General features: G+C 38.8%; 1 protein-coding gene across 1 annotated transcript in view; it reads right to left on the reverse strand.

Moving 5' to 3' along the window:
- Positions 1-778: 778 nt before the first annotated feature.
- LOC140239444 (dolichyl-diphosphooligosaccharide--protein glycosyltransferase subunit 2-like) overlaps positions 779-14,763 on the reverse strand; it is a 34,452-nt gene continuing 20,467 nt past the window's right edge. Inside the window, 8 exon segments of the mRNA XM_072319281.1 lie at positions 779-1,960; positions 2,784-2,924; positions 4,853-4,870; positions 4,873-4,927; positions 6,088-6,270; positions 7,266-7,463; positions 9,848-9,959; positions 11,075-11,284. Coding sequence (XP_072175382.1) covers positions 2,788-2,924; positions 4,853-4,870; positions 4,873-4,927; positions 6,088-6,270; positions 7,266-7,463; positions 9,848-9,959; positions 11,075-11,284 — 913 coding nt within the window. The 3' untranslated portion in view covers positions 779-1,960; positions 2,784-2,787.

The raw sequence follows: 14,763 nt of genomic DNA on the forward strand, positions 1-14,763 counted from the left end.
TGAATTAAGGATTTTTATCAAAGAAATGAAAACAGACCCAAAATACATTTTGTCAGACCTACAAGAAATTCAAGCAATGTGATCCTGTGCAGGATTTGTGGTACATTGTACAAGATCATACACTGTATTCACTGAAGTACATGCACTGTATATATAGCTGAAGAACCTGCATTAACTCTTCATGGGATGTGCCACGTTCGCACGCCAAACGCAGTCAACGGCCTGCCAATGTCGCATGTTCCGGTCAAACTTACAAACCCGCCCAAACCAATCAATAAATAGCCAAATTCTGCAGTACAAAGCGTTTCTCGTGCTTCTGTTCCTCTCACATGTAGCTTGCATTTTATGTGGAGATTGACTATCAAGCAGTGTTAGTTGCATGTGAATTCTAAGCTTCTGTCACTGTTTTGTGTGCAAAAGTCACGCCTTTACAGTAATATCTCTACAAGTACATACTACTCATTTGAAACCAAAACAATTATGCATTTGTCTTACAATTTACATCAAAGCAAAGCTTGGAATTTTCTCTACAACTTTGCTCACTACATGTATATGTCCAGCTTAACGGATTGAAATCTATTGAAGTTACATATACAATGTATATGAAAAACAGAATGTTTTCTCAAAGCATGACTTCGTTGGTGTCTCAGAATAATGTGGCACTCAGTGGGTTTCCACCATGGCACATAAAGAGTTAACACATACACATGCACACACTTGCAAACCCACTCACATTGAAAGCTTCAGTCAGTGATTAAAATGCAACAAACGGGGGAGGTCATTGTGTAAAATTTTGATTTTATTGCTGGCAAACAGCAGACAATCATCAAAAACATACATCAGACAAAGGGGAAAGGAGAAATCTCTGAGGCAAGTGTTTGATGTAGACAACCAAAACATTTACTGCCCATTTTCAAGCCATCCCTCAAAATTTAGGTAGTTCCAGTATCATTTTTCCCCTGTATTTTGCTTCAATCTACTTGAAGAGGACTGTGCATTTTATGTGCAACATGTCTCATTTGTACAATTAAAGCAGAGTTGACATCTCATATTCAAAATCACATTTGGACAAAATGCGGGCCCACAGAGGAATTCAGTTCTTGAGGCTTGTACAGCACAAAAATCACTGTAGCCTATTCAAAATGATTTGGATGCATTCATTTATATTAAAGTTCACTTAAATACTCTTATCACAGTTTTAATACAGATTTTTGAAGATGGGTTGGCATGACACAATAGTTTGTGAGTATTCATGTTGTTACTACGAATAACACCCAGTATGCAAAAAGGGTAATCGTTCACATGATGTTTTCCATTTAAAAATCCTATCCTTACACGAAACCTCTGGACACAATTTTTGACAGCACTTCCATAACGTAACACAAACAGTCCCAGCCATTGAAATACAATGTATAGAGAATTTGCATATTGCTGGAATAAAAAGATATAATCCAGCATTCATATCACAGGAGCTGAAATCTACCTCCAAGCTGGATTGAAGAAATACAGACAAGACGAAAGAAAAAATAAAATCACAGGTATTTTCATAAGCTGAGAAAAAGAAAAAGAATATGTGCACCAGTGCATTCTTATCTATCTACGTTGTTTTATCACACAATGACACTAAAGAAAGAACTTGTAAAAAAAAAGTATTTTACTAGCCTAAGGAAATTTGACATTCATCAAACTGAAGTCAATGTAATTTCTTTTATGCAAAGCAGTCATATGTTACATTCTTTCCCCGCTCTCCCACTCAAAACTAATATATCTTGCAGTTTTACATTCATAACTGTCCATCCTCGAAATGTACATACCATGTATTTTGAAAGCTATTTCCTGAAGAACATCACAAATTGATATTAAATTTTATTTGTCCTATCTCAAGTTGGAAATAAATGCTAACACCTAATTCCTGTTGTTACCCTAACTATTACTGCCAATGAGCATCTAACGCCAGCACCTGGAGGAAAAGACAAAGAAAATGAAGAGAAAAAAGAAACAAATATTGATATTTTACATTAAAAGTATGGCAATAATAGTACATTTGTGAGGAAAAGACCCCAATAGAATAAAAAACAAGTAACAACTTCCTCTATCAACAACTAAATTGTAAGGAACAAGAATTTAGAAAGTAACAAAGTGTGTGAATTGCATTGAAAAAGAATCTCCACTGAATTTGAATGACTTCATTACTTTGGCAGCCACCAAAGTCACGAATCAAAGAATTTAAACATTCAACATTAACTAACACTTTATTTCATCAACAGAATATTCTATGAAAAATTCTAAATTGCAGCATTTTTGAAATGTATTCATTATATCAAAATTTTGTTCCAGCCAAACAACTGATGTATAAACAAGACTTTTGGGACCTGAATTTCTACTCTGTTGTATTTAAAGAGAGTTTCACTATAACCGTGTTCATTATAATGGGAATACACTTTATTTGACCTCATAACAACAAGGTTCCATTGTATCTGACATTTTGTGTAATACAGAGGACTCCCGTTATAACGAAGTCCTTGGGACCGGTAGATTTTTTTTGTTTTTGTTTTCGCTATATCGAAATTTCAATATAACCGATCAAATAAACAATACAAAAACATAAAGCCGATAATTTTGCAACCTGGATTTTTATTTTGTTGTAACCGGAATTTCTTTGTACACTGTAAGCATGTTCGTTATAACGGGAGTGCACTGTACTGTAACAGACATTTGGTTACATAAGATTCATGAATAGCCCACTAACTAAGGTGGTAGTTATGTTACAATCTAATACTCACAAGGCTACTTCTTCTGCGTGGCGATGCCGCTTAGCAACCTGTTTCCAAAGAAGAAAGTGATGGCTCCTAGGAGGGCCAGGTATTGCAGAGTGCTGAACATGTTCAGGGTGGTCCAGTAGCAGTAGTAGAGTGCAAAGATACCTGCAAAGAAACCAAAGATAACAGCTCGCTTATTCCCTCGAGGTTGGAACATTGCAAGATTAGTACCATGGAGTCAAAAGGGGCCTGAGCTTTTGATCCTAGCAGAATCTTCGTCAGACAAAATGACAAACAGGCAGGGAAAGTAATCACATACGTGACCGGTGCATCACAAAACGAACAAAAAGTCGCACCCCTTGATTTTACATGAGGACACAAAAAGGTGAACAGGTCAACCGAGTCAATATTAAGTTTTTCATATTTTCTGAGAGAGCTAACCGTTTTCTACATTATTCTTAAGTTTGGGATCAAAAAATGAATGTGAAAGTGCATTTTCAGGAATTTTTCTACAACCCTTTTTCGTAGAGTAGGGATATCAGGTATGTCTTAGAGGCCCCTTTATATTTCTTGATAACCACTTGCACTCTCTTCACTTTCAAGTCTTATATCTTTTGAATGAATAAAGCTACTGCTTTGAAAGGTGGGATCATTCATGGACAGAATGTGATAATAGTGCATGTTTAATTTCAACTTAGCCGATAATTTCTTCATTATTGTTGCTCTAGTGGTTTACATTTTTTTTTTTTTTTTTTGTCCCATTCATCGCACAGCTAACACAGCTTGGTAAGATTAAACGCTTGAATAGACAGTTAGACCCTGTACTTCAGAGCCTCTTTTCTCGGTTAACACTTTTTCAGAGTGTGTGCTTTCTTTCTAAAAATTTAGATAGTTTAGTAGAGTCCATCTCACTTGAGCTATCGTACATCATTTTAAAGCTTAGAGTCTGCTCTTTCAGAATCTGCCCTGAACTAAAAATCCATGTCTGGTGACTTTTTGTTTGTTTTGTGATGCAGGGTCACACATAAGGACTTCACACAATAAGAACAGTCAGGGATGGGCTAGGTACACAGAACAAAGAAAACAAAAGGGGAGGGTAGGAGGTCATGGGCAAGGAGCCCAACAGTAAAAGGTGGGGATTAGAGCAGGAGGGTGGACAGACAAAAGGTAGAGGAGGGTCAGTAATGATCCCGAGGATCAAGGGGGCAACCTGTGAAGGATGAGGATGAAAGAGGAGGCAACATTAAACAAGATGAGGAACAACAGAGGGATAAAGAAAGGAAAGAGTGAAATAGTAACAGCATGGGGGGGGGGGGGCTGAACAAGCTGCAAGCCCTAAAAAGGTGTACCAAGAGGAGGCAACAAAATGAAAGTGAGAGTCAACCAACAAATGCAAGTTATTAAACATATCAAAGTATATTTACAATAATTATATAATAGTGGAAAAATGAGCAAAGAAAATGGGATTCCATCGGGAATAACAATAATAATAATGATAATAATAATAATGATAATGATACCAACAACAATAATGATATTGATAACAGAAATGAAAATAACAATTGAAATAAATATGATAATAAGAGAGAAGAAGATTTTTTAAGATTCCTTAATTTGGGGGGTTTGGGGTTGGGCCCCTCTGGGGGCCCTCCAAGGTGGGGTATGGTGCCCACTTAAATAAATTGAGATCCTATCCCCCTAGGGATGCTACCTGCCAAGTTTGGTGAAAATCGGTCAAGGGGCTCTGAAGAAGAAGATGAAAATGTAAAAAGTTTACACACGACGCACGACGGACGCCGGACGAAGAGCGATCGCAATAGCTCACTTGAGCCTTCGGCTCAGGTGAGCTAAAAAAAGACAAGCAGGTGCTTACAAAAGAAAACTTATCAATGATAGGGTAAAAACTTTCTCATCTTGTTTCAAAAGCTTTTCCTTTAATGTGCAAAAGAGACATCACAACGTTCTTCTCTAGTGATAATGTCCCAAAACTCTGCTCAACTACCACCACAACACAGTATATGGGTTGGACAAATTAGTCACAAAAATATCATGAAATGGCCATCCTAATGGCACCCTTTCTAGAGACGTCATACCTCCTAGACCGAGGTGAAGCCCAAGGCACTTGGTGAGAGAGAGAAGTTCTTCATGTTGGCTCCAAGCTTGGCCCACTGAGGAAGAAAACAGGCAAAATATTAAAGAGAGAAATGTTTCTTACAGTCTGATGGTGATATGGATATTAATGCTAATGACATTGTGATGTCGAAGAGCATTCAAAAACCACTGGTCCTTGCTACAGCGACATTAAATGACCTGGACTGAAGAAGCTGTGATAAGTCTGACCAGATAGAGTTACATCAACAATTAGCATCATGGAAAGAACAAACCAAAACTAAACTAAACACATGAATTCAAATTGTAAAAGGAAAAAGTAAATACAGCTGACTGGCACTTGACATTTTATCAGAGATCAACAAAATAAGGTCAGGGTTATGGGGAAAAGATACCTCACTTTTATATCCAAGGAGAGCTGGCACAAAACGGGTAACCCTATTGCTCCTTACTCCTGCCCCGCTGGCCCTGGCTAAACTAGAGACCCACTGAACTGCTGTTAGTGCCAAATGAACAGTTATAACTGCTGCATCAAACGTGCAGTATTCATCCATTCTACAGATACCAATAAGGCTGATATTACATGTATTGCAATTATACCCCTTCACAGAATTTGAAAATGTTGAAATCCCTATCCTGAATGTCTTCACATCATATTTTAATATTTTGACTCACATAAAATACAGTGTAGGTGGAAAGTGACCCGTGTGTACAGTCTTTTCATCACACACAGCGATCTCTATAACAGTCCCACATACACAGATTTGTGTAAGTTCTCCACAAAAGAAGCCTATGGCAAAACTGTACACAATACACTGCAGTCTGAATGCAAATAAACATTGGTGGGGCCACCACAACTTATTGGACTTTGAAAAGGCTTTCCTGACTGATTGAAGGTGGGAAGCTTTCTTTAACACTAGATTTTAATAGTTTCCTTACTTACACTGTCAGCCAATCACAAATGAGTTTATAGAGTGGTAGCATCACAGCTTTTGGAGTAATTGTCAATCAAAATAGGGCCAACTGAATCCATCCGCAGTAATGGTGTTGCAGGCTTTGGGCTGATTAAATTGTGACAGAGATAGGGTAAAAAAAATCTGCATACAATGCTGGATCAACATTAGATTTACAGAGTAGATCAAAGATTGTTGGATGGAGCTTCCTCTGTCAGCTTCCCAAGAATTTTAGATAGTGATAAAAAGCCAGGTGAAGAACTCACCAGAATGACGAGGAGTAGGAGGGGTGCGAGGACCAGGGCTGTGAAGGTGTTGGAGACCAGGGACGGGGGGCGTTTCTCGGCTTGGCGGAACATGTGGTTGATCTCTGGCTTCTTGGTGTACTGGCTGCCGGCGGGTGCGGCTTGCTTGGCCTCCGACTCTGGGAACTTCAGGGCAACTTCAGCCTAGCAAGAAACAGAGATATGCTATGGTTAAAGTTTTCTGACACCATGGAATATGGACGATAAATATACAGTACGCTCCTGTAAAAGTGAACACGGTTAAAATAAAAATTGTTATACAACGAAGTAAGAATTGAGGTCCTAAAATCATTTAGAGGATATCCATATCCCTCCATACACTATGCACTCCTGTTAAAACAAAGTACTTGGGAGGAACAATTTTTTTTTTCTCTCTAAATCAAAAGTCTGCTATACCTGAACTGTAGAGTATATAAAAACATATTGATTAAAATTTTATCAGCTGAATTTTTACTTTATGTTAGCAAGAATTTCACTGAAATTGTGTTTTTTTTTCATGGGAATTAAAATATTTTATAATGAAAGAAAACTGCCGGTCCCAAGAACTTTGTTATAATGATAGCCGTCATTAATCACGATTTGGTGGCAGAGGTAATAAGGCTGATACAGGGGAACCTGTAGAAAGAACTTATATGTCATGTACCTAAATAATTTACTATTTCACTCTTTTCCTTTCTTTATCTCTGTGTTGTTCCTTATCTTGTTTGATGTTGCCTCCCTATTCATCCTTTTTCTTCAATGGTTGCCCCCATGGTCCTTCAGGATCATTAGTGACCCTCCTCTGCCTTTTGTCTATCAAACCTCCTGCTCTAATTCCCTCCCTTTATCTGTTGGGCTCCTTGCCCATGACCTCCTACCCCCTCCTTTTTGTTTTCTTTGTTCTGTGTACCCAGCCCGTCCCTGACTGCTCTTGTTGTGTGAAGTTCTTATATAAAGTGATTGCTTTCCCTACCTGCTTGTCACTTTGCCTCTGACAAAGATTCTGCCAGGATCGAAAGCTCAGGCCCCTTTTGACTCCATAAATAACTTTACCTCACAATCTTTAGACATCTGTGTAGCACTACTATCATATCATATACATAGCTAAATAGACATTAAAAAAAAAGGTACACATACAGGGTGACTTCACGCAAACTGACCACATTCCAGAAGTAGGGGTTCTGAATGACCGCATCACCGATGACCAGGTCAATGGAGTAGCGTCCAGATTGGTCCTTGAAGTATTCCTTGCCACTCTCGGCCACGTCCAGCAGGAACTTGTAGCTCTTGTCCAAGTCCACTTCGGCCGTGAACAGCACCTCCTGCTTTGTCTTCATGTTCATCACTCGGACGAAAGCCTGCAAGAGTTGTTGAAATAATGAATGTAGGCTTGGTTACTAAAATGGCACAATACTTTACTATAGCAGGTATAACAAAGGTCAAAGCAACACACTGATAGGTGCTACAACCAGTGCTAAATGCATTAAAACTGAAGTAACAAGAGCTTCATGTAATATGAGTCATGTTACATATTGTTGCTGGGGTGACAAGACCTTGTATCTGCAATTTTGGTGAAAATGACTTTTTTGGATTAATAGTCAAATAATGGGTTAAGTGATGTCCTGTCCAAATCCCAACTGTCTTTATACTCCAAAAATGAAGCCACCACGGCAAGTCAAAGGAAAGGCTATCCCATTCGCTGTAGTGCTTTGGCCGCCATGTTTTTTGGCTCTCCTGAACATTTGCCATTTTGTAGATACGAGGTCTTGTCGCCCCAGCGACGATATGTAACTGCTCTTTCCCTTTTTGTATACTACAGCTTTCATGACATAGTTGCCATAAGTTTGCAAAAGGCAATCAGCTTCATGTTACAATGTCTTGCTGAACCAAACCAAGTCCTCCAATATTGAACTGACATATTGCCCTTCATCAATGCAAACAAACACCGATTAGTCAGTGTTACAATAGCAGCCATGATAAAAAATCACAGGCATACATACACGGATGGGATATGAACCCATGACCTCCTGACTGCTAGACAGGCATCATACTATCTACACTACCATGCTTCTGTCGATAGCCAGTGATGGTGATGGTGATAGAATAATAGCCATGGTGGGGGGGGGGGGGAAATAATGGGCATAGTCTATGGTACTCATCTTCTTTTTTTTTTCAATCACGGCCATTACTCTTATCCTGAATGATATGTGTTTATTAATCCAACAGGTCAATGAAGAGCAATATGTCATTCAATTCTAATAAAAACCATACCATGCAAGAATCATCAATTTGAATTGTACATCATTGAAAAGTCTTGATTTTGGCACAGAAGATGTACTACTGGACCAAGGGCAGTCTGAGAGAATGGAGCCCTCAATTCTTTCTAGGTTAACTGTTCCTTGAGAGCCTTGGACACACTCAACAGGAGAGGAGGGAGTCCAGAATTGGCTCAACAAGGTTTGATCTCCAACGCCATGGAAGAGACACACCCACGCATTGCATCAGAGTGGCCTCATGGTTACGTTGATTGAAGATGAAGACTAAAATACAATCTCAACACTCTTTGAACTAGACTTTCCTATCATTGGCTTTGAACTTTCCATTCCATAGATTCTATGACCGTGCATCGCAAGCCTAACATGAAGTTGCAAGCCCTGATTTCATGTCAGGACTCTGAATATAAATTGTAGGTGAAATGGATCAAGGTCTATCTTGAGTTTTTCAAACTTCCTGAATGAGCAATTCTTCTACATTTTTCTGAATTTTGGGATAATAAAACAGACGGGAATTGTGTTTTTATCAGTTTTTCTAGGACACTTTTTAAACAGAATAGGCTGATTATGTACTGTATGTAAGTCTTAGAGGCATCTTTTGGTCTTTTAGAAACCCTTTACATACATTGCACTCTTCACTTTTCACTCTAATAACTTTTGAAAGGGTGATGCTACTGCTTTGAAAGTTGGTATCAGTCATAGATAGAATGTGTTAACAGAACATGCTCACTTTCAGTTTAATCAGATAATCCCTTGATTGTTGTTGCTGTGGAGTTTTACAACCTGTTTTTTGTCCCATTCATTGCTTAGACCACAGCTTGGTAAGATTATGCACTTGAATAGACCCTATTATTCAGAGCCTCTTTTCTCAGTACACACTTTTCAAGAGTGAGTACTTTCTTTCCATTAGTAAGGTAAATAGGAAAATCAATTTTTTAAGGACTTATACATCATTTTAAAGCCTAAAGTGTGCTCTCTAAGAATTTGCCCTTAACTAAACACCCATGTCTGGTGATTTATTTTTTTTTTTTTGGTTTTGTAGTGCTGGGCAACATATAATTAGCTTCCATTTTACATAGAGTAAACAGACTTTATACCTTGGAAGATTTATACATTTAAGGAAGGAACTGATAGTTGCAATCCTCCACACTGACAGATCTCGGTTAAGTGATTGTTTTCTATACCAATCAGAGAAAAATAAATCATGGAAGACAGCAGTGAAAACATCAAAAGACTACAATCAATGACACAGCTCCTTGCTGCACAGTATATCCCAATTTAAGTCCAATACCAAAATCCCTGGGATGATGCCTACTCTAAAGCCATGTGGTTGATCAGCTTACAATTTTAACCTGCTCCCTTCAATGCACTCAGCTCTCACTGTAGCACTAAAATGTATAATGTCACATTTTAGCTTTCTGATGGACCTCCTCTGTCAGAGGTCAATGGTCACATTTTAATTCCCTCACCTGGTGAGCCTCAATGGCCTGGCCAGACTTGTCCTTCAGGCCAAACTTTAGGACCAGGTTCTGGTGGTGGTCAGCCTCCAGACCCTTGTCCACTTTTTTGGGGTACTGAACCCTGAACAAGGAGAAAATGGCATTTAGATGCTAGCACAGATGTATCAAATTCCATGAAAAGTTACAGGGAACCACCACAATACAAACTCTGTGCACCTTGCATTTCTTTGGCTATTGTGTGGATAACGAAGCAAATGAAAAAAATTGAAACGAATGACATGTGTTCCATGTGTAAGCGAGCACGTAATCATCAGGACATGCAGCAGAATCTTTTGATCCTACATGTAGATTGTCCGAGGAAATAAAAAAAAAGGGGGGGGGGGCGTCAGACCTTTTGTTGAAGTTGAAGTTTACTGACTCAACGACCCTCATAGGGTATGGGAGTACAATACCAATCAGGGTGCTACATAAGCACTTGCCCGATTGCCCGGTGCAAGTGAAAATCAAATTCGGGCAAGTGTTTTCGAACAGTGAGAACAAATGCTCGCCCGTATCAGGCGAGCAGAAAGTTTTGAAGCCACCTTTTTTCCCTTATTTCCCCCCCCCCCCATAAACCTAGAAAGTCAACCATACAGAAGCCCCCCAAAAATGGCTGTTTAGTGATGCAACGCACTTTATATTTCATTTCAGCAACTTTCCAACACATACAGTACATGAAGAAGCCCCAATACACAATGCAGCGGCAACACTTGATAGGATAGAGTTTGTTACTCCAATGTGTTGAGGCGCGCGAATCAATGTGTGGTGTTTATTCAAATGATTGTGATGTTTTTCGCCCTTGACTTACACATGATTTTCTATATTATTTCCTTTCATTTTGGACTCTCTTTTCGGGCAAGTAAAACTGATATTTGGGCAAGTGTTTTGCAGCAAATATGAAAATCTGCTTGCCCGACTGGGCAAGTGGTGAAATAAAGTCATGTAAGATCCTGCCAATTGCAAATTATTATGTACAAAATCAGAATAATTTGACATAAAATGTCCCATACGTGTATATACTTATATAACACAAACACATACGAGATATCAACACATCAAATACAATTTGCATAAAAGTATGTTATGAATAAATATGAATGTAAATCTATCTCTAACAATTTGTGAATGATGCCTGATGCAAATAATCATTCAAAGGATACATAGAATATACTGCGAAGCAATTTCCATGTGACTCACTTCTGTGTCTTGGCCGTGATGGACTGGTCCTTGTCCACCACGCTGATCTCCACGCTCTCCACGGTGACCTGGGTCGTGACCTTCACCGTGACCTCACCGTCTGCCAGGCCAATCAGGCGTGCGTCCGCCTGGGTGGGCGTGGCATCGAGGGTGACCTGGTAGAAGTCGGGGGAGAGCTTCGACTCCAGGAGGTTCACTTGGAACACAGACCTGAGAAACAAGGTCATATGAAAAGTATTTTGAATTAGAGATACAGTCTATATGTCGGTAAAGTCATAACACGAGGTGCAATGCTGCATGCACTGGTGTACCAACAAATAATGATCATTAAAGTATGGTGGTGCACAGCCTTGCACAATTAACACATTGAGGACAGGTTGATTTTGCTGCAACACACACTTCCCATAGAAACCTGCCTGAGTATACTCGGGACCGTCCTCAACAGGTTTAATAGGGCTTGATTGAATACAGCCTCTTTGAATAAAGTATCTTTCAGTACAATTGTAAATGTAAAATCCTACTTGTGTGCACAAATAAAGACTATTCATTAATTGTTTTATAATACACATCGATCACTAATAGGAGTGGTCCAAGCTACACAAGGGACAATTGTGACAAAAGTACAAAAGTGCATCTGAGGAAGAGCCAATGCAAGAAGGTGGTGACCACTCTTACTGTTCTCTATCCAAATTTTTTTGACTAGTTCCATGCTTAATAGTGCAAGTGTGCAATAGTGCTTTTTGGCAATTTCCAAGTGATAAGCAGTCAACCAATCAAGTATCTATAATTTTTGGAAGTGTTGTATACAATGTAACATAAAGTTGACTTTCCGACTGATGTCATCGCACTGTCAAGCACGATTACTGTTTTTGAAACTAGACCATAAAGTTCGTATGTTGTCTGAGGGGCCATGCTTCCTGATGGTACTGCAGTGTATTATGTCACATCAGTGTTGGTAGCACATTATCGTGGGAAACCTGTTTCAAACCTGTTCAAGTGTGACAACTACGTATATTAGCACAATGCCTGAAAATGTATTTGGGAGGTATACAGGTGTAGGCGTATCTATAATTGTCCACCATTCTTGCTCATTAAAGTAGAAATTCAAAGAGCACGAAACACAAATTTGATAAGAAAATATTGAATTTGAACATCTGTCCTACGTGTACACAAAATATCGAGAGAAAAGAACAATCCCAACTATTTTTTATTAATTATTGAAATCGGACGAAAAAGTGAACCCGAAATGCCCCGATGAACGGTCTGCCGATACCCCTTCCAGATGACGTCACGCACTGGATTGGTACTCTGAAAGTACACGTTCGCTCCATAGACTACTACCGTGAATTGTTTTCAGTGTTGTGTTTAGGAGCCTAGCAAGTCCAATTATTTAGTTTATTAGCAGTTTTCTTGCATGTCTCCTTGTAGTTCACAGTTTTTCCTTACATTTCATCCTCATAAAGTATGAAATTTGTGAATGCTAGCGGCGCATAAAAGAGATTTCTTTCAGACGTTTTTGTCCGCATTTCGGTTCCGTGCCTTCAAAAAGTAGATCCGGTCACAGCAAGCTGGATGGTACGTCTCGCTCTCAGCTGGTCTGCATCGGCTGTTCATGCACTGTGCTGGTGTGTGGTTCGCACTGCGCTGTGTGTGTTTGCGTGTGTGTGAATATATTAGTGTTCGTGCTCTGATTTCTTCCTCGGTCTAGTGAGAGCTGTGCGTAAACACGTGTGTGTATGGGAACATGTACTATTGTACATACTTCGAACATGTGCGCCAGCTCCATGCCCCCTCGACGTTCGACGCAAGACTCCCTGCAGCTGATCACTCGCTCTCTATGCATGTTTTTGTTTGTAATAATAATGGATGAACGTACATAAACTCAATACTGTACGAGTAATGTTCGCCACATGTAATCTGTGTATTTCGTATACTGTTCTACGAAGCGAATTGCTACTTACAGAGGTGGAAGAATGAGTCGTGAGGAAGTACTTCTTTTTCCACATTTTTTCTTTTTTTTTTTGTCTAAACCGCCGCCGTCATTCATCGTACATACTGATCGTCGAGACTCTAAATCGTACTGAGCCGTATGTTATACTGTTTTTCATTTTTTTTTTTTTTTACGCCAAGGCAGACATCAGACTTTTTGCTTTACCATCAAACGCAGCTGAATGTTACTGTTATTCATTTCGAAATGTTATAGCAAATATCCGACATTTATTTCAGCATCATATGGAGCAGAATGTTGCTGCTATTCACTTCCAAACGTAAAAGCAATCATCTGACATTTATTTTGGCATCTTCCGGAGCCGAATGTTATTGCTATTTACTTTCGAAAGTAAAAACAAACATCCGACATTTATCTTATCATCGTACGGAGTTGAATATCATTGTTATTCATTTCCGAACGTTACAAGGGATCATTCGACATTTACTTTTAGCATCTTCCTGAGCCGAATGTTATCCTTATTCATTTCCGAACGCAAAATCAAATATCTGACATTAATTTTTGCATCGTAAGGAGCTGATTCTTACCGATATTCACTCCAATTATTTTAGCATCTTACGGAGCCGATTGTTACCGCTGTTCATTTCCAACAGTAAAAGCAAACATCCGACTTTTTTGTTGGCCCGATCGGGCCACCAAAATCTTCATTTCTGAAATATTGTCGGCCCGACGTGCGTTTTTTTGGTGGCCCCGGGCCACCGGGCCACAGTTAGTGTCGAGCCCTGTCTAATGAATGTAGATGATCGCAAGTGTAACAATGAAATATGATTCGTCCCCCCCCCCCAAAAAAAAAAAAAAAAATGCAAGAATGTTTGTGATTCCATAGCTGCGTTTATCCGGACATGAATCTAAAAAAGGAGTTACAAAACCTCTTTATCATTATCATTATTATTATTAACGAACCACCAGAAAATCAAAGCTAATCTTACGTTCAGATTAACATTTTTTTTTTCTTTTTTCATTGTCGAATTAGCAAACCTTCAGAATATCGACTCTCGAGCTAGCTTGTTTCATTCGGATAATAGATAACAAACCATACTTAAATTTGTCGGATTAACAAACATGCGCACATGCAATATGCGTGTTTCGAAATAACTACCATCGGGATAGTGAATCTTATTCTTTTTCGGAATAACGAGCACCACGCAAAGAGACGCGATGCTAAACTAAAATTCAAACCTATGTTTTCTCCTTTTTTTACCACCCGTCTATACACGTTTTCTGAACATTCCCTTATGCCCGACTAAAAAAAAATGATATTTGCACGTTACTGTGAAAGTTCGTTTATCCGAAATTATATAATATAAGAGGGTTTGATAATCCAAACATTTGTAGCATTATTCTGAAGTTTGGGTAATGTGAAAATCGGGAAAAGGCTTGTTAATCTGAAAACGAATTGAATTTGTTCCCAGATTAAATTTCTTATTTCTTAAGTTTTAGATTAGCGAACCTTCGGAATAAACAACTTTTAGAGTAACAATCAGCAACATGTTTTCTCTTTTTTTCATAACTCAGAATAGAAATAATGTACAAAATGGAGAAGTATTTTAAAGCAGGAAAATAAGGCATTTCAAGTTTAACAATGTTTATTTATTTCATTTTTCTTTATCGGTAAGTACAAACAATTCTTACAAGAAATAGAAAAGGAAATAGAGAGAAAGAGAAAGAGAGAGAGAGAGAG

This window comes from Diadema setosum, chromosome 16, assembly GCF_964275005.1.
Source record: "Diadema setosum chromosome 16, eeDiaSeto1, whole genome shotgun sequence".
NCBI lineage: Eukaryota > Metazoa > Echinodermata > Echinoidea > Diadematoida > Diadematidae > Diadema > Diadema setosum.